The sequence below is a fragment of the Bombyx mori genome, chromosome 18 (genome assembly GCF_030269925.1).
Source record: "Bombyx mori chromosome 18, ASM3026992v2".
Classification (NCBI taxonomy): Eukaryota; Metazoa; Arthropoda; class Insecta; order Lepidoptera; family Bombycidae; genus Bombyx; species Bombyx mori.
In genome coordinates, this window is record NC_085124.1 from 6381092 (window position 1) to 6405386 (window position 24295).

Here is a 24295-nt window from a genome sequence, read left to right on the forward strand (position 1 = left end):
GGGCCGTACCTCAATATTAACACCCCGTCATGACTTACGCGAGTGTGGTGTTCGCTCATGCGGCCCGCACACACATAGACACCCTCCAATCCCTACAATCCCGCTTTTGCAGGTTAGCTGTCGGGGCTCCGTGGTTCGTGAGGAACGTTGACCTACACGACGACCTGGGCCTCGAATCAATTCGGAAATACATGAAGTCAGCGTCGGAACGGTACTTCGATAAGGCTATGCGTCATGATAATCGCCTTATCATTGCCGCCGCTGACTACTCCCCGAATCCTGATCATGCAGGAGCCAGTCACCGTCGACGCCCTAGACACGTCCTTACGGATCCATCAGATCCAATAACCTTTGCATTAGATGCCTTCAGCTCTAATACTAGGGGCAGGCTTAGGGACCCCGGTAACCGTACTCGTCGAACTCGACAAAGAGGTCGACGTGCAACCTAACCCATGCATCAGCCCGCTGAGTTTCTCGCCGGATCTTCTCAGCGGGTCGCGATTCCGATCCGGTAGTAGATTCATTCGCGAAACAATTGCTCTTGAGTTGTTAGGTCTCCTTCGGAGGCGCTCGGGCAGTTGTTAGCAAATCCCACCCCTCTTGGCTGAGCCTTTGCTCGCCCACCTGTCCTGGTGAAACTGGAAAGGCCTTCGGGCCACCAGTAAACTCTCAATCATAAAAAAAAAAAAAAACAAATAAAACATTATAACCCTCCATTAATTTATTTCTCATAAGCAATTTTAATTTTAATTTTAAACATTTAGTTTTTTACATTGAATCAATCAGGCAAACACAAAGTTAGCGGGATCGAATTCGTACATACATTTTGCAGTCCAGAATGATGCCTCGCATATGTCTTTGTAATTTTTAGCTGAAATAAAATATGTATATATTGTAACAGCTACTATTTTGACACAACTAACTAAAAGGACGTACTTTATGATTTGTTTTTATAGCACTAGTAAAATCCGATCATGTATCTGTGTCATTAATCCCACCCCTCCTGGCTGAGCCTTTACTCGCCCACCTGTGGTGAAACTGGAAAGACTTCTAGGCCACCAGTAATCCCTCATTCATAAAATAAATAAAAAATGTATGTACAGTGCTATGTTCTCATTGTTACAGAATAACACACGGACGTGTGTAGCATAAGATGGCCGTGTCGAAAACGGTCATTGGTTTGGTAGCAAAACGAAACGCAGCACGATTCCAGAGAGGTGGCAACACGATCGTAATGTCGTCGGAACTCGGCTAACTTCGTGCTACGGCAGAGCCTAGCCGATGGAGGCGCGCATTGACGCAACTCATTTCCCAACCAGCCCTCTTCACGAGGGGTGCATCCATCCTAAGAACTGTCATTCGTTACGTTTGCTAACGTCAAGATAAGACTGCTAAATTATTATAAGACAGTAAATGTGTTTTGTATACTCGCTATTTTTCTTTGCTCGATCACCTAGATATTATTAATGGACGATGGTATCAATAATGCGGTCGCGCCTACAAATATATAGATTGTTTAAGTTGCAATTGTTACAGCTAAATTAATAGGTAAAATAATATTTTTAGAATGTTATAGTTGAAGTGTTTAATGTCGCCAGTTCCATAACCCGTCTTTATTTTCTGGAAAGATTCCAGTACACGATGTAAATGTATGTAAATATAAGCACATATAGGATATCCCATAGCATTTCATGTAATACATACTAAATACGCTCGAAAAAAATAACACTCAGCCTGAGACAATTGAAAAATTATCATGTTTTGTAATTTTAAGAAACTTACCAACTCCTCTGCAATTAGCTATAGAGGCTTTCACTGCGTCTCTCATTTCCGTTGGAAACATCATATCGACCTGCTTCACCATGGCGTCGTGGACAAATTTATTATTTTTTACCTTAAACACGCAAAAGATTAGAAACAATTATACTTTATTGGAGAAATTAATACGTATTGGTGTAAGCTGCAAATTTAGTAATCAACTCACTACTTGACTCATAGAGTACACGCAGGCGATATAGCACATCACATTCTTATCTTCAATAAACTTTCCTTTGTCTATATCGCTAATTTGATCTGGAATGCATTTAACTATGAAAATAAACTAGATAACAAATTTCAAATTTAAATGTACATTTTAAGAATAAATGCGGTAATTGAGTTATCTCCTTTTGGACGATACCAAAGTATATACGTAATTTCAAAAAACTAAAAGATTTAATACACTACTTCATACTATAAATATAGCGGTGAAATAGAGAAATAGCAGTAGCTCGTGGTGGCACGGATTCTGTGCGTTTGGACTTCTGATTAATAGCCGGAAAGATTAAAGTAGATATCCGAAATCCTCAAGCAGGTAAAGAAATTCCAAATTTTTTTTTAACTTAAATCGGTTGCTCAGCCAATATAATAAATGAATTAATTTATAATAACAAATATAATTTATTCTAAAAATATATCGGCAAGGCTATCAAACAAGATTTGAACAAACAACAAATTATTTACTTACTGACCTTCAGTAACATCGTTTTTCGAGATGCAAGCCTTCTTCAATATTTTACCAGAGTTTTTTATTTGCTGTTTCGTCATCTAGGAACAGTATATTGTGCATTAGTATCCGTGTAGACGCTGACAAAGAAACTAGCTTGACGAAATTTAAAGAAGCATCTACTTTAAACAAACAAAGAATAACGAAGAATGCGTCTTGTTTTATTCATGTTTTCTCTTCTCTGCCTTTCGAAACTATGTATTTATCCGTTTTCGATGCTTAATATCATTGTTGTTGACCCTTCAAGGAAGATTTAAGTCACTGTTGAATCAATGTTGCCGTGATGGCGTGCTTGTAATTTCAACAAAGTATATTAATTAGAGGAGTGCTCTGAGGAATTGTTCGAGATGATACCGGCATCTCGTTTTTACCATCGCACCGCCCGCCACCGGAGTAGAGTTCATCCATACTACCTGGAGCCACTGCGGTCATCCACAGTGCGTTTCCAGAGATCTTTTTTGCCACGTACCATCCGGCTATGGAATGAGCTCCCCTCCACGGTGTTTCCCGAGCGCTATGACATGTCCTTCTTCAAACGAGGCTTGTGGAGAGTATTAAGCGGTAGGCAGCGGCTTGGCTCTGCCCCTGGCAATGCTGAAGTCCATGGGCGACGGTAACCACTCACCATCCGGTGGGCCGTATGCTGCCCACAAGGGCAATAAAAAAATAATTACATATGTATCCAAATTATAATATATTTAGCTATCATCGATAGAGATTTATAAAAATAAACTAAAGTTAGTACTTACAGTATTCACAAACGACGTATTTAACATTACAAAATACAACAATACACATTCAATGAAAATGTTTTTCAAAAACATCTTTTTTCATCAGTCGTGAACTTCATAAATACAAGACAGAATGATAAATCTGCGAAAGTACTTCTGCCTGTTTTTATACAAATATATGAACGGTTATTAAATCTATACCTCTTAATTATTTTGTCACCTTTAAAATGTTAATAATAGGATGTGGATAAAAACACCAATGGAATTAAATATTTTATTTGACGGTTTGTTTGTTTCACTTGACATGACTTGTGTTATCTTACTCATTAATTGCTACAAGCAGTAAAGTGCGCAGTATTATCCGTCCATAGACTGTTAGAAAGATATTATTCTTACATAGGATTTTACTTTACTTCAGTTAATAGAGGAATGAAAAAAAAATCGTATCTGGTATGGGTATGGGCTACCGAAATGATAGAACTTTTCATTCAAGTTAGAAATTTGAGGAAAACGCGCCTCTCAACTTATAAATATCATGTCGCTTTTAAATGACTTTTGGTGGTAGGACCTCTTGTGAGTCCGCACGGGTAGGTATCACCACCCTGCCTATTTCTGCCGTGAAGCAGTAATGCGTTTCGGTTTGAAGGGCCGGGTAGCCGTTGTAGCTATACTGAGACCTTAGCACTTATATCTCAATGTAGGTGTGGCATTTACGTTGTAGATGGCTATGGGCTCCAGTAACCACTTAACACCAGGTGGGCTCTGAGCTCGTCCAGCCATCTAAGCAATAAAAAAAATGGTCAAAATATCTAGTAATTGTGAAATTATAGCAATAAAGACAAGATATCTGAGATATTTGTGGTTAGGTTATCGTTTGAGTGACAATTTTTATGTTAATTTAACACACTTATATGTTTAATAACACTTTATATGTTAATGTTTGCGTAATTACAACAAACAATATTATGTTGTCCAATGCAATTTTTTTAAAGTTTTTTACAAGCGCAAATGATCAAACCTAGGTATGCATATGTATTGCATCTGTTGTCTCAAGGTCAGCGGCGATATTCATACAGGTTGTAAAGTTAAGAAGGTAAGATATATAACGGCTACGTTTGCCGATATATCGGTTATACAGAGTCGATGGGGATTTGTTAATTGTATTAAGATTTTAAATAATAATCCTCTAAGATATATTACAAACGAATTAAATCGAAAAATTATTAATATAAAGATTTTAAATAATAATCCTCTAAGATGTATTACATACGAATTAAAAAAAAAATATTATCATGGAATATCAATAATATATAGGATATGGAAGGAACGCAGTAGACTAATGAAAGTCAAGTTTAGCATGACACAGTTAGCACGGCGAGACATAATATTACAAAATATTAGTTAATAGTTAGTAGTTTATTTTTCACACGTATTCCACAAAACTCTTTTCAATTACATTTTATAATCAACTGTTTATTAACTACATACTTAATTCTATTATTAATAAGCGCTAAGGAAAAATAAAGTTTGCTGGATCTTTTTCATACAAACATTTGGTCGAGCGAAATATACCTTCACACCAATCGTCGTATTTTTCCTCTGAAATTTATAAAAGAAAAACACTAGAAAATGCTATATTATTATGTTCTATATAACAAAATACCATCTTGAAACTGTTATGAAGATAAAATCTTCGAAAAAAATCCTACAGATTCGCTTATGACAAATTTAAATTCTTTGGGTTATTTAAACCAGAAGTCGTCATGGCCTGCGAGATAAGATGTCCAGTGCATTAATATCGAGCGATACAACTGTGCCGGTGTTCGAATCCCACAGACAGGTACCCTTTTTTATAATGAAATACGTACTTTACAAATGTTCACTATTGACTTCTATGGTGAAAGATTAACACCGTGTAACAACGGTGATGTCTACGGGCTCCATTAACCACATAAAACTAAGCAATAAAAAAATCAAAAATTTCCATTACATACAGAGAGTGTAGAGTATTCTTTTAGCCATAACAATTGTTAATACTTACAATATTAACTGGGTTAGCAAATTGCTGTGACCATTCGTGAACTCAGTTACGTTACATTAAAAGTAATGAGTTTTTGTATCAGACAAAGATTTAAACAGTGACTCACGCAAATTAATGCAATCTCCAACAGCCTTTTTGGTAGATTCCCTAATTTCTTGAGGATATAATACATCAATTTGTTTCGATATCAGGTCTTTATCGAGTCTGTCATTCTTAACCTGTTAGAAAATCAATTTACAACGATTTCAAATGAATAAGATGTAAAATTAACCAAATCGATTATTAATTATCAAATTAGAAGCTTAATTTTTTTTTAAACTTGGTTATTAATAATACAAAATGTTTTATACATCCATATACTTATGTAAAATTGAGATAATTACTTTAAACTTACAAACAAAATGGAAAAAATATGAAACCAAAAAAGGTTGTAATTATTTACCAATAGGATCATTAGAGATGGAAAAGCATATTATGAATATTTTGTTAAACTGGTGTAAATATACATAATATACTCACAACTTGAATAGTTTTATAAACGCAAGCGATGTAACACATCACATTGTGATTTTCTAGAAAGATACCTTCTTCAATTTTCCCAACTTGATCTATAATAATACAGGAATAGTGTATTACAAACTAAAATCATTCTAATTTCATTGTTGTTAGCTGTGATTTATGAATTTCATTGAAGACTACCTATATAATTCATGGCGTAGTTAGTAAAATCTACAGAATACCACGGGATTCCCGGTTCTCAATCGGAGTCAGTCTTTTTAAAATATTATGTAAGTCTAGGTTTACTTATTTTTGTCTGATGTTTGTAATACGTAAAAAAGCTTATCTTCGTGATGTTGTATACGGATTTTTTGTTGTTGTGTTTTAAGTGTGTATATTTTGTGAATTGCGTGTGTGTGTGTGTCTGTGTGTGTGTGTGTGTGTCAGTATGTGTTTATATTTATATGAACATTCAACAAAATAAAGACTATTTTTAATTTTGCCTTCTAAATATGAATATGTAGACTATTTAAAGAATTAAAAAAAAAAAAAACGAGTATTTACCTTCGGTAACCCCATTTTTCGGCATACATTGATTTTTCATGATTGTCATTGTTTTTTTAACCTGGGCACGAGTCATCTGTACAATAATAGTTAAGTAAAAGGCCGTAAGTAACACCGTATTAAAACATAACCGAAACAAACTATTGAACTTACCGCAAAAACGCTGTCAAATGTAATAATAGTTACACTAATCAAAAACAAAAAACTAATTCTCATTTTTGTTTTGTATATTCTATGAATTGAATGACACAAAAAATACACAACAAAAACGATCGCAGTAGCTGCGAAAAGAAGACGAGACATTTTTGTGGATCGTTCAAATTTATACCCACAGTAGGACGAAAATTTTGAGGTCTATAATTTACGAAAATAAAGGTTTCAAAATAAAGCTATTATGAACATTTAGTATAATCACTGGCTGTAAATCATACTCTATAATTTATTTGCTGTGGAATTGATTACATACTATTTATAAGTAACATGGCATGATTGGGGTTTGTGTAATTTTTTTTAACGTAACTCTTATGTGCATTATTATACACAATCCCGTCATATTTGATTTGACATGCAGCCGTTCAATAAATTTTGCAAAGGTTTCGCCTAACATAAGTCAGAAGCATCTATCTATTGCTAATGGGAAAGAAGCTCGGTATGCTTGTCATATGTTGGAATGTTTGACCTTGAAGTCTGAGGTCCAAGTTATATATATAGCAGCTGCCCCTTTTGACCTTCGAAACCGGAATGGGAAAAAATCATACTGTCTGATTTACAAAAAGGGCAGCTATTAATACTACAACACCAAAAAGATAGTTGATAGAATAAAATAGACTACATTTGATCAAGGTACGAGGGCGGCACTGAAAATTTCGGGAATTAACGAAGTGACACAACATTACTATTTATTGCTTTTCGAAGTATTCTCCGCGAAATTTGACACATTTTTCCATACGATGGAACCAATCATTGAAGCAACCATTCCATTCGGAAGTTGGGGTCTCCAAAATGGCCGTTTTGTAGACGTCCACAGCTCCTTCAGGTGATGAAAATCTCTGTCCACGCAATTTATTCCTTATTTTAGGGAAAGTATAGAAATCATTAGGGCTTAGGTCGGGGCTGTACGGCGGATGGTCTAATAATTCTATGTTTTCTTGCTCTAAAAACTCTTTTGTTCTGTGCGCGGTGTGAGAACTCGCATTGTCGTGATGGAGGATGATGCGGCGGTTGCAGTTCTCTTTACGGAGTTAAGAAACGACCTGTGGCAAACAAATGCTAGCATACCATTCTGCATTAACCGTTCTTTGTCCCTCAAGAGGAATAGTCGTAACATGGCCGGTTTTGGAGACAAACGTGGCCACCATTTTTTTTGCAACACTCCGTGAACGAACAATTTTTGTTGGCTTTAACTCATTTTCGAACACCCAAACTCGTGACTGGTTTTTTGTTTCGGGTTCGTACGCGTATATCCAGGATTCGTCACCTGATACAATGTTGTGTACAACATTTGAGGATCCTGCGTGGAATCTTTCGAGAGTTCTGACGCACCAAGTAACGCGAGCCGCTTTTTGCTCTTCACAGAGCGAATGCGGTATTCATCGGGAAAACAACTTTTTTACACCTAATTGTTCATGCAAGATTATTTGTATTTGACTCATGCCAATGTCTAAAGTTGCCTGAATTTCGCGGTATGTCACATGTCGATCTTCCTCAATCAGCTTACGCACAGCATCAACGTTTTCTTGGGTGACTGCAGTTTTTGGACGACCTTGACGGGGATCATCACTGAGCTTGACACGTCCACGTTGAAACTCAGCAAACCAGCGATAAATTGTGGTTTTGGATGGGGCTTCATCACCAAATGCAGAAATCATCCGGTCAACACACTGTTTTTGTGTTAAACCACTTCGAAAGTCATAATAAATCATCGCTCTTGAATTTTCTCGAGTCAATTCCATTTTCTCAACGACTAAACAAGTTTGACAAAACCTCGTGACAAGACCGAGAATCTTTTTTTAAATAAATAAATGATATTAGATTTTTAAAACCAAGGAGTTTTCAATTAAAAAGATTTTAATATGACAGAAACAGTGGAAATATTCCATTCCCGATACTTTTAGTGCAGCCTAGTATTGGTTTATGAGAAAATTTTCTCATATTACCTACTTAATAGTATGTGGTTGGGAAAATGATAGTTTGTCCTTTTCCTTTAAGGTCATTAACAATTAATGCACTTCTCGAATCGTAAAAAAGGGTGCGTGTACTTATGTACGCGCGTAAGAAGTTATACTTTTTTTTTATTTTATTTTTATTTTTTTTATTTAAATTTTAAGCAATTTGAAAAAAAATTGATTAAATACCATCCTCAAACACTCATATTGGACATCCCTTTTCTTGACATCGTATAAATTCGGTAATTCTAAGACTCGCCAAGTTACGTCGGTCGTATTGTAATGAGCGACTTAGTGGGCAACTTCATTTCTGTTAATTTTGTGTCACGGTGCGCGCGCATCGTAAAATTTCACTCTCATCAATTTTTCATAACGCGCCTAAAGAAGTATATCTTCAAAAAGTGTAATAATCTACGAACAAGACTCATAATGATTTCGTGTTTAGAAGTTTGTTAAGAACAACAAATGACATATTGTATTTATAACGATAACCAATAAAGTATATTGATACATATTTCGCTTAATAACAAAATTATTCTTCCACTAAATATAGAAACGGACGTGTTAAGAACAGCAATTAACAAAGTAGCTGATGTAAAATCAGTGTGTGATTTTTTATTCTTTCTTAATAAAAACAATCATTACAATTCATGAACATGTTATATTTCACACACCGATTACACAACTAATTAAAACAAGTATGATTCATGGAAACACGAAGTTTTTTGGATCGAAATCATACATACATTTAGCAGTCCAGTATGAGGCTTCGCAAATGTCCTTGAACGTTTTTGCTGAAATAAAAACGTTATATTAAACAATAATAAATATGTATCTTTCGTTATTAAAAGTAATTAATTTTTTTGCCGATAAAAATTGCCTTAACATGTTATATTCTCAACCCTAGTTTATTCAATTTATTTTAGTTTCCGAAGGCAGAGGAACGGATGGATCGCCTGACGAATCGTCCAGTTTCACCGGGACAGGTGGGCGAGCAAGGGCTCAGCCAGGAGGGGTGAGATTTGCTAACAGCTGCCCGAGCACCTCCGAAAGAAACCTAACAGCTCAAGGACAGCTGCTCCGCGAATGCATCTATTACCGGATCCGAATCGAAGATCCAGCGAGAAACTCAGCGGGCTGATGTTTAGGTTAGGTTGCACGTCGAACTCTTTGCCGAGTTCGACGAGTACGGTTACCGGAGCTAGAGCTAAAAGTGTTTAATGCAAGGGTTATTGGATCTGATGGATCCGTAAGGACGTGGATGTTCACTAACGGTCAATCATGAACGATGCCTACATCTGAAGACTCACCTCAATCCTGTTGAAGAACCACGTTATAAAAACAGCATTGAAGAAAGTTTATTCAGAGCTAGATGTTTTGTGGTAAAAAAAACTTCTCCCTGACCTAACCTGATGTAGAACCGTAAATTTAGAGGTTTGAAATGAGCAATTATACTAGGATTTTTGACAATCCAACGTACCAAACCGATATTATCGGGTTTTACAAATAAAGAGTAGAGGGCAGGTAAACGTCATCAAAGATCCCAAGAGTTGAATTGACAGCCAATTGATTGCCCAGTCTGAAGCTTAAAATAAGATAAAACAATGACTTGGCTATGCTTTTGGCGATGCTGAGGGCCATATGCGACATTAACCATAAAACCATAAAAAACCCCATAAAGATATAAGAAAAAGTCCACAGAAATGGGAGGTCCAAAATGCTATTACAAGATTATAGCGTATCAGAAGAAAAATACGAACTTTAGTTTTAGTCGTGATTGGAGATTGAATTAACTGTTCAATCCACCTAATGAAAAGGACGTTTAGTTTTATATAGTTGGGTATTGATAAATATATGTATATGTATTTTTCTACTAAACTGTGTTCTCTTAGTACTTACAAATATCTTTGCAGTTTTCAGCAGCAGCTTTGACAGCGGGTCTCATCTCTGCCGGGAACATCACGTCTACTTGTTTTATAACAGCGTCATAGCTCAATTTATTGTTTTTCACCTATAAACATTTTTATAGTAATACAAATACTAATTCGTTTTTTTTTATCACTAGGTAGATGAAACCTGCTGAAATTGTCAGTAATGCACATAAGCATCACAGCTTGAATACCGCCGATCACCTTGAGATATGAATTCTCAATTATATTAAATTTATAAAGGCAATCCGCCCCTTCAACCCTGACCATATGAACACTTTGCAGCAGTATGCACTAAGGATCGAGATTTACGTACTAGTCTACTTTTTGCTGTAGCACGGCGGTCCCACGAACGAAGAACATGACTGCTTGGCAGTAGAAATAAGCAGGATTTTGGTACCAAGCCGTGCGAGCTCAGATTACACCATATGACCATATTTATGAGATTGAAGGATTGGATGTTAATTTCTTATAAAATTGAGATTCACTTTATTTGTTTCGATTTGGTGTTTGAGACATTTTGATACTGAGCGTTTTGTGTTATAAATTTATTACAAAATAAGTGAATACTAACAACTTGAGTAACTGTGTAAATGCATGCGATGTAGCACATCACGTTACGTTGCTCTAGAAACTTTCCTTGTTCGATTTGTCCGATTTCCTCTGTAAAGATGGTCTATCTTTATATTGTGGATATTTCTCATTTAATTTAATTACTTCTCATTCATCGTTCTTGCAAAAAACTTATCAAATCAAATCAAATCAAATAAATAAAAAAATATTCAACATAAATGAAAGTACATACTTGTTGAACGTCAAAAGAACTACCGCCAATTCACAAGAACTAGCCTCCGTCCTGAGAAGAATTGGCAAGAAACTCAGCGGGCATGTTTTTTTTTTTAATTTTAGATTATTTTTTTAATATTAGATTTTTTTTAATATTCCTTTTTACATGAGTATAATAACATAACAATTATTACAATATTGAAATGCCCGGAGCGAGTAACTCATTACCACTTTGTGCAATATTCTATTCACACTTTTAAATTTTTCAATGGAATTTAATATTAGAGTGTATTTGTCTGATCTATATTTCTATAAGCTTAGATCTTTATTGCAAAAATCGAAACACAGTTTCATTTGTACCATTTAAATAAAGCTTACCTTCGGTTACGTCATTTTTGGGCATGCAAGTTTTCTTCATAATTTTCCCTGAATTTTTCAATTGCTGTCTTGTCATCTGAAGAAGAATCAAAAACTACAATAAAAATATTTATACAACACCCTCTCAGATATGTACGAGTGATTGGAGCAAAATAAATATGTACCGCATATCCAGCATCAGCCAATAGTGTAAATAAAAAAAACAAATACATAATATTAAATTTTAAGATTGGAAACATGCTTTCTTTAGTGGGGACCACGAAACAATGTATTTTTTTCCAACTTACCATTTATATTATGATGGAACCACCTCTTTCTTGTGTTACTCTGGATTAATTATGTAGATTCTTTTGACAGATAAATTGTCTGTTTAACATAATGTGTCCGTTAAGTACGTATCAAACACATAATAAGACATGTAGTTTTTTATATGACACCGGATACGTGTCACAAGCAAAAGTACATTCCCTACACTTTTATTAAGAAAATAAATAATAGAATTACATTGAAAGACATAATTTTCTCGCTTTAGATCTTTGTATATATCTTAACTCAATTTTTTACATGCCACTAGTTGATTGCCATTACTTAGTAGTCGACACGTGACGACAAATGCGTTTTGCAAATTAACTAGTAGGTTGATAATTAATGATCAGTTGATTATGGGGCATCAAATATGGTGACCATTGTTTTATCCGTATAGTTCTAATATTTTTTTTAATATTCTGTAATTTTACAATACGAATATTATTGGAAGACTTAAAACACTGGCCCTGGCGACCTACCATGTTTACAATAGTATAACATCGTTTATTAAAAATATTCATGCATTTTTTTTATTGCCCTTGTAGGCAGACGAGCATACCTAATGGTGTATGGTTACCGTCGCCCATGGACTTCAGCAATGCCAGGGGCACAGCCAAGCTGGTACCTACCGTTAATTACTCTCTTCAAGCCTATTTTGCAGAGGGGCATGTCATAACGGTTGTTTGTGATATTACTGAATAGCCCGCACGGGTGTATTTTTTTTATTGCCTTTGTAGGCAGACGAGCGTACGGCCCACCTGATGGTAAGCGGTTAACGTCGCCCATGGACTTCAGCAATGCCAGGAGTAGAGCCAAGCCGCTGCCTACCGCTTAATACGCTCCACAAGCCTCATTTGAAGAAGGACAAGTCATAGCGCTCGGGAAACACCGTGGAGGGGAGCTCATTCATAGCCGGATGGTACGTGGCAAAAAAGACCTCTGGAAACGCACTGTGGATGACCGCAGTGGATCCAGGTAGCATGGATGAACTCTACTCCGGTGGCGGGCGGTGCGTTGGTAAAAACGAGACGTTGATATCATCTCGAACAATTCCATCTTGAGCGTTCCAGTGCGATTGAAAATTGGCTTGCAGGCGGCTACATTCATCGTTCTTCATTTAAGGGCCTTAGTAATCACTTTGCACCAGGAACTGCAAGCTTACTTAGTTGGCTTTTAAGAATTTGAGGACTTTAAGCTTAATGAATAGTGATCGCCGTGAAAAAATGTACTGGCTCTCACATAGGCCTAATCATCATCTATCGACAGATATTAGACTGAGTTTTCCATTGTACTTATTGAGTGAACAAGCTAATGTTTTCAGCTGTTAATTAAGCGCCGAGAATTGTAGACATGACCATATGAATTCTGCCATCTACATTGAAATAGAGGTATAAGTGTCTATGGACTCAAGTAGTCATTAAAAATAGGTCGAGAGCTCGTTCTAATCGGGATTCCCAGCTAGCTCCACCCATAGCTAGTTCCCCCAATCTAGTTCGTTCGTTAATAAATATTACCAAAATTAACGGATATTCTAACCTTAAAACAGGTAGACAAGATGGTAATTCGACTGAACTTATGCATGTTGTAACGTAATTTAACATAGTCGAAAATCATTGTCACATCAAGCCTAAAATGGTGTTAACCACTTTACAGCATAGTTTAATAATTAAGCATTTAAAGAGATTATAAATGGTATAGTCAAGATCAAGGCTTCCACAAAACTATGGAAGATTCCTCTCGATATAATAACTTTCCGATTATTTAAAAATGATATTGATAGTAATTGCAAAGTTTTTAATCTTAATCTCTTTGTGTGAAACGGTGAGTTAATATTGATTCCGATTTGAAATTCTTAATTTTTAACACCAAAATTTTTATATTCGCTAGCTAGTAAAAATATATTGATGAAACAAATGAAATATTGATTTTCAGGGAATACCTTTCTGCTTTCTACCACTGCCGTTTTAATGTTACCTCTTCGGTCAAGTGGTTGGCCTTTTATTTATTTATTTATCGGGCTGGCGGTTATGCCTCCTTTTTTTTTAACGCTGGCGATTCTCCGTTTACGGATACCCCGTCGAGGGTCGGCGGAAGACCCGGGTCCTCCTCTTCTTCAATACATGCCGGGAGACTACGCGCGAAAGGCGCTCGAGGTTCTGCACGGTGTCAGCCACACAAAAGCTACCCCGCAAAACCGACTACCGACTAAACCCCATCGAGTCCCACCACTCCACGCAATCCACTGTACCGCACAGAGCGCGCCGAAGGTTCGGATTCTGTCCCCGGAAAGATCCCGCAGGACTTCATATCGGGAGACACACAATGAGCGGTGCACTGGAGCCACCTTGCGCCGCCTCACTACCGGACTGACAGCCGAGTACCGGGCGCCCCCGCGCACCCGGCACCCGACAGCCCCGGGACAGATGAACGGGAGCTTCACGCCCGTACCGCCCACTCCGCCTTCTTCGCTGAGCCGAAGAGGGATCCCACTCCCTTCCTCAGCCTCGCGGAACGCCATGACCAGCTCGCAAAACCTGGCCATGGCCTTCCACGAATTCTGGTCCTTTAACATGCGGGCGATGAGAGCTCGCATGGAGAGGTCCCTCCCCAACACCGCGATGTGATCACGCCGCGAGTGCTCCCAACGCGGGCACGCTTCGAGTGCGTGCTGAGCGTCATCATTCGGATGCCCGCACGGGTGGCAACCCGGATGTGGCTCTCTCCTGCAGACCTTCCACAGGTACCTCCCGAAACAGTCATGCTCCGAGAGGACCTGCGTGAGGTGGAAGGAGAGCACGCCGTGTCGCCGATCTGACCATGCCTCTAGCACGGGCACCAGGGCCTCGAGAGTGCGCCGGCGGTTGAATAAAGTTCGGCAGTAGTGCCTCCTACAAGGGATTTCCGGATATTTGGGACTTGGTGGCTAATGACAAAGGCCTGGCTAAAAATAGCAGGGGCCCACCCACTGAAGGACTAAAGTGTTAGATTTTCCTGACTATTATATCACCAGTTTAATTGCCGACCAAATTCAATGTCTTTGTTAAGGATATTTTTGTGGTATCTAGCAAATTGAAACTACTCTTGTTTCACACGCGTTTTTTTTATACTATGAGTACCAAAACAGAATAAAGTGTTTAGGCATTGGTGTGTGTGCGTGGAAAATAAAAACAATACCTATATTTCGTGTAGTTTGCAATAGACAAAGCAAAGCGTGGCCAGAGTTCACTGGTCTCAATAAAACTTTAATTTTGTGAAAACAATTACCACAAGAAGCGTTTCTAACCAGTATAATATAGGAAGATTTATTTAAATGCTACCGAACGATACATTATGATTTTTATCTTGCTATTTCATTAGCATTGTGTCCATAAATTAGATAAGCAAATCGTATATTCAAGAAGCATTTAGTTCGTTTTATCATTCTTGTTGTCATGGTTACAAAAATCTTGTTTATATGACTAAAATCAAATCGTTTTCGAATTACCTTCTTTAAGGTATAAAGTGACACTTCTACTTTTAGCTAAGTGTGTCAGTTAATTCGTGCGTATAATGCATGGTGTCATTTAAAAAAAATGTTCCAATAAGCACGTGCTTGGCACATAGTTAACGGTCTCAGTATGTTAAGCAAACAATGAGAACCATTGAGAAGATCCGGCGAGAAACTCAGTGGGCTGTGTGTATGGATTAGTTTAATCGCAGAGTCCTTCCTCGCCAGTGACAGATTCGACGGGAAATTCGTGTCCCAATGCAATGCGCATACGTACTAATATTTTTTTAATAAATGAATTTTAATAAATAAATTAGAACTTTATATTTGTAATTTTCCATATACAAATTAACAAAATTAATTCTTGATTTTGAATATCAACTGTATTTTTATTCGACTTTAGAATAAATAATTCGAACATTACAGATGACTATGAAACAGATTAAAAATACTGGAAAGATGATGAGAAAATCATGTCAACCTAAAAATAATGTCGATGACGGTAAGATTTCGTATGCATTTATATTTACATAATATACTTTTCTGCTTTACAAATATATGTATTCTATTTTATTTGGCAACTGATTTGAATTTAAAACGAAAAACTGCCGTGTGGTAGCACCCTGTCCCCTCCGCTCTTTCTATTTCTCATGGTGACGGTATGTCCGTTTTGATTACTAAATATTACTCGCTTGTAAACTCTTGCGGATCGTAATTTGCATTCGACTCTTGACTTGTATTCTTAAACTTGATGATATATTTGATAGAGAGTTTCTAAAGTATTGAATTACATTTGTTTTTTAAATTTCATCTTTGTCGCTCTTGTGTTTTAAGATTGATATATAAATGTAAGTTTACAATAAACGATGTATCGGAGTTTAGTTTTTGAAAGGTTTAATTAAAGATTTATTTGGTTCTCGTCAGAGGCTTAACGCTTTTCTGTTATGTGACAATTTCTATCAATTAACCAGTAACCACTTAAAGTAACATAGTTCTCCCCAATAATAGCTTTAAAAAATAATGTGATGTAGCTTACGCCACTTTTCATCTTGGGCATTGACTGTCAACTTCAAATATGCAAAGCTGGTTTTTACTGGTGGTACGACCTCTTGTGAGTCCGCGCGGGTGGGTACCACCACCCTGCCTATTTCTGCCGTGAAGCAGTAAGTAATGCGTTTCGGTTTGAAGGGTGGGGCAGCCGTTGTAACTATACTTGAGACCTTAGAACTTATATCTCAAGGTGGGTGGCCCATTTACGTTGTGGATGTCTATGGGCTCCAGTAACCTCTTAACACCAGGTGGGCTGTGAGCTCATCCACCCATATAAGCAATAAAAAAAAAACTACCAAACTACTAGGTTAAAATTACTTTTATTGCGCTTAAATGAGAGCATTTAAAGATTTAATTCGATATTAATTTATGTAAATATTTAAATATATTTACCGTTGAAACTGGAAGCATAATATCTGAAACATCAGAATGTAACAAGATGTATATTTTATGCAGCACTGCTAATTTACGAACAAATATGTATAATCGTAGGCAGCAGTCTTTTGGATTCGGCATTTGTTAGCTCCCAATTTAAGGTTAGGTTACAATGCCAAAAAAACACTAAAATTAATATTATTATAATAATTATTATTATTAATAAAACGATAAACTAGGCTAAAGCAGTTTAATAACTTTTATTCGGAAACCGTTGCAATACTGGATGAATTATGTAATGACATCATACTAAACTACCTTTAAATTTTAGAAAAGATAAACCCCATCAATGATGGAGTTTTCATAGAAGAAAATGAAGTAAAGTGCTACATTGCTTGTATAATGAAAATGGCAAATACGGTAGGTATAGTTTTATTAAAGAAATTATGATTATATAGGTTATAGGGTGTAAAATAATCGCATCCGACAGATTTCTCACACGATGACCACAAAATGGTCAAAAATTATAAAAACATGCTGCGTCTAGTGGTCGAAAGTCTTTGTTATTAAGGTTTTTTTTTTCTTGTGCAAAACCTTACTGGGAAAACTAACTGTTTACTATAAACGTTTACATCGACAAATATAAGAGAAATACAGAAACAGGTACTGGACTATTTTGTCAATTTATAGTTAGATTTATATTTAGAGTATAAAATAAACATTGTTTATAGTATGGTATTACAAATTTCATGACATTACAATAGTACAAAACACAGCTAATACTCCCCCCCCCCTCCATCCCCCCGTTATTTTGAGTTCTATTTATTTAGGCACACAATACATATTACAAACTAAAAAAAACAACAGGTAAAAAATTTACTTAACATAACATTGTCTTACATTATCCAGAATAGATTTAATAGTGTATAGAAAAAACATTTATTAATAATTATATATCTCAATATTCAAACGTTTATAAATCCTACTAACAGCTATTCGAAAATTTATTTCGCAGATGAAGAATGGAAAATTAAATTTTGAGGCTGCCATGAAACAAGCCGATCTGTTATTGCCAGACGAAATGAAAGAGCCAACAAAAGAAGCTATAGTAGCATGTCGAAAAGTCGGTAAGTATAATGCAGTTTGTGTTATTCTTAGGAATTTGATAATATAGTCCTTGTTTTAGTAGTTGTGATGTGAAAATGTAGACTGTCTTTTCCCCGGTTCACAATAAGCATTTTGTTCCGAACTACGACTAGATAGATGGTCTCCAAATAGCGTTCTATCGATCTGATGCGGAGAACTATCAACCTATCAATGTGGCGATAATGGTATCTGTTAATGAAATATGGATTAGCAATATATTGTGCTATATTGTTTTGTAATCAATTTACAAAACATGTCACCTGTGTCAAAAAAAATGCCCTTTTTCGTTTTCGAACATTAAATCATGATGGTGCTCCACGTTTGTTAAGCTTATCCGAATCTCGATCAAGCAGTATATTTTCATAGGCGTAAAATGACTTTCTGTCGGTATGAAGTGTGAAGTGATTTGTAATAAGATAGTTTCATTTATTATTTATGTCATTCTTTCAGCGGATTCCTACAAAGACGTTTGCGATGCATCATTTCACGTGACCAAATGTATCTACAACCATAATCCTAGTGTATTTTTCTTTCCATAATTTTAGAATATTAATGTTATATGTTCTTCGCATTAAAAACGTAATAAAGATTAAAATTTGCTTGATATTTTTCATTCTTCATTTTCCTCATGTCCAATTCAGTTGTTGAAATGGCGCGAAAGCTACATAATTAAAAACGTATTTTTTAATTACTATTTAACAAAGTCCACCACTTTTCAGACTAAATATTTCTGAGTCGGGACGGTCATACTGAGCCACTACATGGGCACAGTTGATAGATTTCATTTCATTTCATCCCTCGATTTCAATAGCACGCAATTGAAATACTCAAATACATACAACCGATTAAATTAAAATTTTAAATCCGACACTGGAATGTGGGAAGTGTGCAGTTTTAAGTATCAAAATCAAATGTCCAAAAGCATTTATTACACCTGAGAATTTATATGGATATTTGTACAACTTCAACGATAATACATTTAGTTTTACTATTGCAATCCAGTCAAGCTCCACTGTGACTATTAGCCAATGTATGCATTAATCATTTGTCGAAAATACTCGCACGCAACATTTTGTTGTATTTTGTAGTACCATATCAAAAATATATAATAAGTTCATCATAATAATAAATTTCAGGTCACGAAATATTTTTTACATTTTCATTATAAAATTTATCTAGAATACATTATCATTTCTACTGGTGATAGGACCTCTTGTTAGTCCGCACGGGTAGTTAACACCACCCTGGCTATTTCTGCCGTGAAGCAGTAATGAGTTTCGGCTTGAAGGGTGGGGCAGCCGTTGGAACTATACTTGAGACCTTAGAACTTATATCTCAAGGTGGGTGGCGCATTTACGCTGTAGATGTCTATGGGTTCCGGTAACCACTTAACACCAGGTGGGCTGTGAGCTCGTCCAGCCATCTACGCAATAAAAAAATAAAAAGTATTCCAAACCGAGCGCCCCGCGAATACGTAAATTCGATCTCACCAAATGCCTAATACAAGGTCGCTCCGTTCATCTAACATAAATGCTGTTGAATAATAATTTACAGTAAAAAATACAGTCATCGTCGCTACCAACTTCCGTCTGGACACACATTTAATGGCATGTTTTTTAAAGATAATAATCCATTATCTTGCAATTTTTATATCACATGTCGCTGCACACACAAATGACGCTCTATATGAACGGACCGACCTATTAATTATTACAGGTACAGTCACTTATATAGAACACATACATTTTTTATAACTTACTCATTCTGGGGGCAATCTTAGGTACCTAATAGGATAAAGTAATTAATAATGTATGCAAATGGCAGCATCTTTAGAACACACTCAAAACCTACACCTAGGTATTGGATTATACCTTGCTCTTCTACCATTAGATATGTATGCTTTGCAAACAGGCGTGATGATGATTGAAATCATTATTGAATGATTGCATAAGCCCGAGAAAGTCCTAACCCAATTTTTTTTTATCTTACCGGCAGTTAATTATAATTTTAGAATAGAAATATCAATTTATTATTGGTGTTTAAAATTAGACGAAACGCCACATAATGATAGCTCGTAGGTATGAAAATAGTATCAATGTTAATTTACTTGATTACATAAAATATTAAGGAATAGCTGATAAATAAATTTTTTTTTTTTGCTAATTTAAGCTAGATAAAATGGAAAGCTATTAGGCAAAATATTCGAAGCAGTACATTGATCTCCATCCTTACCCACTACGCACAGCATAGCATACCTTACCCACTACGAGTAAATTAGAAAGTAGTTTCAGCTCCATGAAAGCACTTTGTTGCAAGCCCTCTCGGCAGAAAGACGAGTTACGTATTTTAGGTACGTGTTGGTGAAACAGAAATAGCCAAAAAGATATTCTAGCATTTCTTTGTGGATATCATAAACAGCCATCTTAGACTTAGATAGATGAATCCCTCGGGAGCAAACCATATTTAATGAGGGCAAAAGCATAAGGAATCACCTTGTAATACAATAAAGTCCGTATTAGTAAAGCGCACTGACCGCTACCACCACTGGAATGTGATGGTAGCTTATTTCAACGGAGAAACAGTCATACTTTTCGATTGGGGTACCGGCGAAAGAGCCAGTGATAGTACATTGTGACTACAACGCCACGTGACGTCAGTAGACTACGGTAACCATTTAAGACCAGATGAGCCCTGAGCTCGTGTTATCATCTAGAGCTATCAAAAAATAATAAACGTTTAAATGGAAATACATCAGAAATTTTATTTCATTATAATGGTATTTAAATAGGTCATTAGTATTTGGAATTTTACGATTCGATTATTTAGAGTTCAAATGATAAAATCAAACTACAATGACCAGCGTAAGTATAAAATGATTAACCAGTGTTTCAAATTGTAAATATGTTTTGAAATTAGAAGCGAAAATGTTGCTGCAAATATTGTTTAGCTTTTTTATCATTAGTGGATCTTACGTAAGTAAATTTTATTCTTGTAAAATACCCAAGAATATCCAAGAAAGTAATTCACAACAATTTCAAACTGTTAGATTTTTTATTCATAACAAACTAAATGTTACTTGCTTTGCATATTTCAATACTAAATATTTCTTGATCGTACTGATATAATATGTAGCTGCTTCATTTAATAATGTCGTTAGATCGTTTCGTTAATGTGACTTTTCAAGTTATAGCTGTCTTACAATTATTATTCTTAAAAGGGAAACATTTTAAGAATAACTAATACTAATGGTTGAAAATAAAACAGGCTAAGACGGACGTAGAGATCAAGGCGTGGTTCTTAGGCCAAGCAGTCGAGTGTAGCAAAGATCATCCTGTTACCACTGAGGAGCTCAGAATGCACAAACATGAATTACCAGATAGCAAAAATGCTAAATGTTTAATGAAGTGTGTGTTTAGAAAATGTAATTGGGTAAGTTTTTGTAGTTGATTATATTGCTTCGTCTGACGTCAACATACACAAATGTGTGTGTTTGTTCAAGCTTTGTCAAAAATTATTACAAATGCAATCAGTGCTTCAAAAAACTTATTATGCTATTATTATTATTATTATGTTGCAACGTAAAGAAATAAACAAAGTGAATTATTTATATTTTAAGCACATGTCTACTATTTCTTTTGTTTTAATTAGATTGGCACAACTGTTTTTCATTTTGGCGCGGAGATTGAGTTGCATCTGATAATTACATTACCTAAATACAGTGCTGTTTTTAGTTTAAATGTCTACCTCTAGTTAGTTGTCTACCTCATACAGATAATTTCACTTTTCGAGCATTTTCGAAAAAACATTTATAATTTTATCAAAATAACTAGGTTTCTAATGCGAGCCACTTTTTGCTATTACACGTTTGATCATACCTCCCTAATTGAATCAAATTTGAATTTTCACAAATTCTTATCGTTGTTGAATTTTAGCGGAATTATTTTTAAATAAGTATATAATAATCAGTCGCTCTTTATAACTTAATCTATCTGCCACTGAAAGTCCCATCAAATTCGGAACAGTATTTTCAGAGATATGCCGAAACCAACAAATAGTTTAATGTTTTATTTTATCAGCATGTGGAAATTTATTACAACGTGAAATGTTTAAAAATCATCACAAATTTACAGTTGGACAGCAAAGGAATGTATGATATAAACGCCGCCTATGCATCATCAACAAAAGATTTTTCCGATGACAAGACGAAACAGGAAAATGCAAACAAACTGTTTGACACTTGTAAAAGTGGTTAGTCTTTAACAGACTTCTTTAATATTGATCTACGATGAGCACCAATATCATTAGACTTTTCACTTTGAAATCGGTTTTGCTAGAAATTACATTCTTATTTATTTTTATGCAAATCGTATGAAATTTTATTCATATTTTTGTTGAATGCAGTTTTAGCAAATATATTTACGCACTCAAATACCTGTTAACATCATATCTTCATCAATGATAATGTGGGCGAATCAGTCATATACTGAGAAATTAAAGTGTTCTTAGTTCCAAATGTTCTTCGTTATAGAAGCACTACAACTGACAGTCATAATAATATATTGGTCGGTACTTCACACTTTACGTCTAATTAATATAAAATAACTGGCCCATGAATTAAATTCCATTCTCTCTCATTCTCTATGTTCTCCTTTTCGGATTCACCGGCGGCCCCTTCAAGTTTACGATCGAAGTTATCCATTTAAAATAAATAGAAAGCACTACATATCCCAGCACTTATACAAATGGTCATGTACAATGCTACTTTCAGTGAACGAGGAGAATGTAGGCGACGGCGAAGAAGGTTGTGACAGAAGTCTATTGTTGGCTAAATGTCTAACCAAGGCAGCGCCTCAGGTATCTATTTATTATTCTTAGTATTAGAGTACAAAACCTGACTTAAAATCAGATATGAGGTCAAAATCTCAAATAAATTTCAAGTCGGAACGTACGACTGCTGCAAAACCATCCGGCTATGGAATGAGCTCCCCTCCACGGTGTTTCCCGAGCGCTATGACATGTTCTTTTTCAAACGAGGCTTGTGGAGAGTATTAAACGGTAGGAAACGGTAGTCAGCGGCTTGGCTCTGCCCCTTGCATTGCTGACGTCCATGAGCGATGGTAACTACTCACCATCTGATGGGCCGTATGCTCGTCTGCCTATTCGGCAATAAAAAAAAAACAAATAGGACAATTTTACCTATCCTTGCGCCTTACCATTTTTTGTTGCTTCGTCGCGTTAACAGTTTTAGCAACAGTTTTTATGCATCTATACTACACAATTTTTCTAAACGCCTCATTTTATAACCCATGATACTATCATCAAAAATGACCATAAAAGCGAAGGTTGTGTTCTGTACATATCTGGGGCAGTGTGGTAGCTTAGAATCTATTAGCTTCCAGTGTATGTCGTTAAAAGCAAGTCAGGAATTCAGCGGAGAAAGTGTAGCGACGTTCTGGGTTTACCGGCATAATGGCCAAATCGCATTTACTGATGGTAGAACACATTTAGAGCCTGCACGAATTAAATCCAAACGCGCCTCCTGCATTTTCATGCTACGAAGCGTCTGTATTTGAAAAATGGGAACGATTACAATACAAATAAGACCTCAATCTCTTGTCTCAAAATGGGTGGTTACATTCGAGTTCTGATAATATCTATGAACGCCTGTAGCATACATACGTTTGCCCATTTAGAGGAAAAAACTGAACATCATGCAACTTTACGTACCGTTTTTGTTTCAGTTCGGCTTCCAACTCTGAATCCTTCAAGCAGCTTGCTTAACTTAAAATAAGTAATGTTCCACATAATATCTACGTATTTTTAATTGAATAAAATTTTTTGCGAATCATTCTTTTTATTATATAGGTACATTCGAAAAACCATTTTTACAATACTTACTACAAAAAAGTTACAAAGTAGTTACAAAATATAGTATGTTAAAGTTATATATTTTATGGCTAAGATTTATGCGATAATTGATATAATTTCATACAAATATAAACTGACCTTGATAAACTTGATATTATAAATACTATACCACTAACCAATTTAGAGAATTTTGGTTAAACTTTTCCATGTCTATATCCATCCGTATTTACTCTACCTTTAAAATTATGAAGACGTACGATGTATTATTAGAATATAAAACAGATATCATACTGATAGAATTACATACGAAATACCTTTAAAAGATCGAATAATCTATACCTAATATGTATGTACTTGCGCTAAGACTATCACAAAATACGCTAAGGCGATCTAAGTGCGTGAGTGCTTTCGTGTCCCTATCGATTAA

At 35.7% G+C, this 24295-nt stretch overlaps 5 protein-coding genes across 7 annotated transcripts; 2 read left to right on the forward strand and 3 right to left on the reverse strand.

The window, feature by feature from the left end:
* Positions 1-703: 703 nt before the first annotated feature.
* On the reverse strand, positions 704-4363 carry LOC119628331 (general odorant-binding protein 83a). The gene is made up of 5 exons (XM_021349251.3): positions 3295-4363; positions 2511-2586; positions 1985-2073; positions 1783-1894; positions 704-871 (listed from the first exon to the last, which is right to left on the reverse strand). The coding sequence occupies exons 1-5, from the start codon at positions 3367-3369 to the stop codon at positions 783-785; spliced, it is 441 nt and encodes a 146-aa protein (XP_021204926.1). The 5' UTR covers positions 3370-4363; the 3' UTR covers positions 704-782.
* On the reverse strand, positions 3537-6669 carry LOC101744230 (general odorant-binding protein 19a). The gene is made up of 5 exons (XM_004928179.5): positions 6533-6669; positions 6380-6455; positions 5837-5925; positions 5424-5535; positions 3537-4875 (listed from the first exon to the last, which is right to left on the reverse strand). The coding sequence occupies exons 1-5, from the start codon at positions 6593-6595 to the stop codon at positions 4787-4789; spliced, it is 429 nt and encodes a 142-aa protein (XP_004928236.3). The 5' UTR covers positions 6596-6669; the 3' UTR covers positions 3537-4786.
* A 2516-nt stretch (positions 6670-9185) lies between these two features.
* LOC101744513 (general odorant-binding protein 72) lies at positions 9186-12021 on the reverse strand. 2 transcript variants are annotated; one of them, XM_021349442.3, is made up of 5 exons: positions 11924-12021; positions 11637-11712; positions 11047-11135; positions 10444-10555; positions 9186-9338 (listed from the first exon to the last, which is right to left on the reverse strand). In XM_021349442.3, the coding sequence occupies exons 1-5, from the start codon at positions 11924-11926 to the stop codon at positions 9250-9252; spliced, it is 369 nt and encodes a 122-aa protein (XP_021205117.2). In that variant the 5' UTR covers positions 11927-12021; the 3' UTR covers positions 9186-9249. The 2 variants fall into 2 exon arrangements, with proteins under 2 accessions (XP_021205117.2, XP_037873053.1); XM_038017125.2 differs by lacking the exon at positions 11924-12021 and adding an exon at positions 11801-11898.
* Positions 12022-15474: 3453 nt separating this feature from the next.
* On the forward strand, positions 15475-18598 carry LOC101744372 (general odorant-binding protein 72). Its single transcript, XM_004928180.5, has 5 exons — positions 15475-15702; positions 15856-15931; positions 17186-17274; positions 17870-17981; positions 18451-18598. Exons 1-5 carry the CDS (start codon positions 15688-15690, stop codon positions 18537-18539), a joined length of 381 nt encoding a protein of 126 aa, XP_004928237.1. The 5' UTR covers positions 15475-15687; the 3' UTR covers positions 18540-18598.
* A 2254-nt stretch (positions 18599-20852) lies between these two features.
* On the forward strand, positions 20853-23845 carry Obp4 (odorant-binding protein 4). 2 transcript variants are annotated; one of them, NM_001146716.1, is made up of 5 exons: positions 20853-20861; positions 21265-21429; positions 22131-22248; positions 22769-22854; positions 23742-23759. In NM_001146716.1, the coding sequence occupies exons 1-5, from the start codon at positions 20853-20855 to the stop codon at positions 23757-23759; spliced, it is 396 nt and encodes a 131-aa protein (NP_001140188.1). The 2 variants fall into 2 exon arrangements, with proteins under 2 accessions (NP_001140188.1, XP_012547441.1); XM_012691987.4 differs by lacking the exon at positions 20853-20861 and adding an exon at positions 20897-20972 and having other exon boundaries at positions 23742-23845.
* Positions 23846-24295: the final 450 nt, after the last annotated feature.

Coding starts and splice junctions, on each gene's coding strand:
- LOC101744513 (XM_038017125.2), bottom strand. CDS start 11,875: ATGTTTCCAATCTTAAAATTTAATATTATGTATTTGTTTTTTTTATTT. Junction 11,713..11,800: donor TGGCTGATGCTGGATATGCG/GTACATATTTAT, acceptor ATTCTTCTTCAG/ATGACAAGACAGCAATTGAA. Junction 11,136..11,636: donor CAAAAATGACGTAACCGAAG/GTAAGCTTTATT, acceptor CCATCTTTACAG/AGGAAATCGGACAAATCGAA.
- LOC101744372 (XM_004928180.5), top strand. Junction 15,932..17,185: donor TAAAAATAATGTCGATGACG/GTAAGATTTCGT, acceptor TTTAAATTTTAG/AAAAGATAAACCCCATCAAT. Junction 17,982..18,450: donor AGTAGCATGTCGAAAAGTCG/GTAAGTATAATG, acceptor TCATTCTTTCAG/CGGATTCCTACAAAGACGTT.
- Obp4 (XM_012691987.4), top strand. CDS start 20,925: ATGTTGCTGCAAATATTGTTTAGCTTTTTTATCATTAGTGGATCTTAC. Junction 20,973..21,264: donor TTATCATTAGTGGATCTTAC/GTAAGTAAATTT, acceptor AAAATAAAACAG/GCTAAGACGGACGTAGAGAT. Junction 21,430..22,130: donor TGTTTAGAAAATGTAATTGG/GTAAGTTTTTGT, acceptor ACAAATTTACAG/TTGGACAGCAAAGGAATGTA.
- LOC119628331 (XM_021349251.3), bottom strand. CDS start 3,369: ATGTTTTTGAAAAACATTTTCATTGAATGTGTATTGTTGTATTTTGTA. Junction 1,895..1,984: donor TGTACTCTATGAGTCAAGTA/GTGAGTTGATTA, acceptor TGCGTGTTTAAG/GTAAAAAATAATAAATTTGT. Junction 872..1,782: donor AGCTAATTGCAGAGGAGTTG/GTAAGTTTCTTA, acceptor ATTTTATTTCAG/CTAAAAATTACAAAGACATA.
- LOC101744230 (XM_004928179.5), bottom strand. CDS start 6,595: ATGAGAATTAGTTTTTTGTTTTTGATTAGTGTAACTATTATTACATTT. Junction 6,456..6,532: donor CATTTGACAGCGTTTTTGCG/GTAAGTTCAATA, acceptor ATTATTGTACAG/ATGACTCGTGCCCAGGTTAA. Junction 5,926..6,379: donor GAAAAATGGGGTTACCGAAG/GTAAATACTCGT, acceptor GTATTATTATAG/ATCAAGTTGGGAAAATTGAA.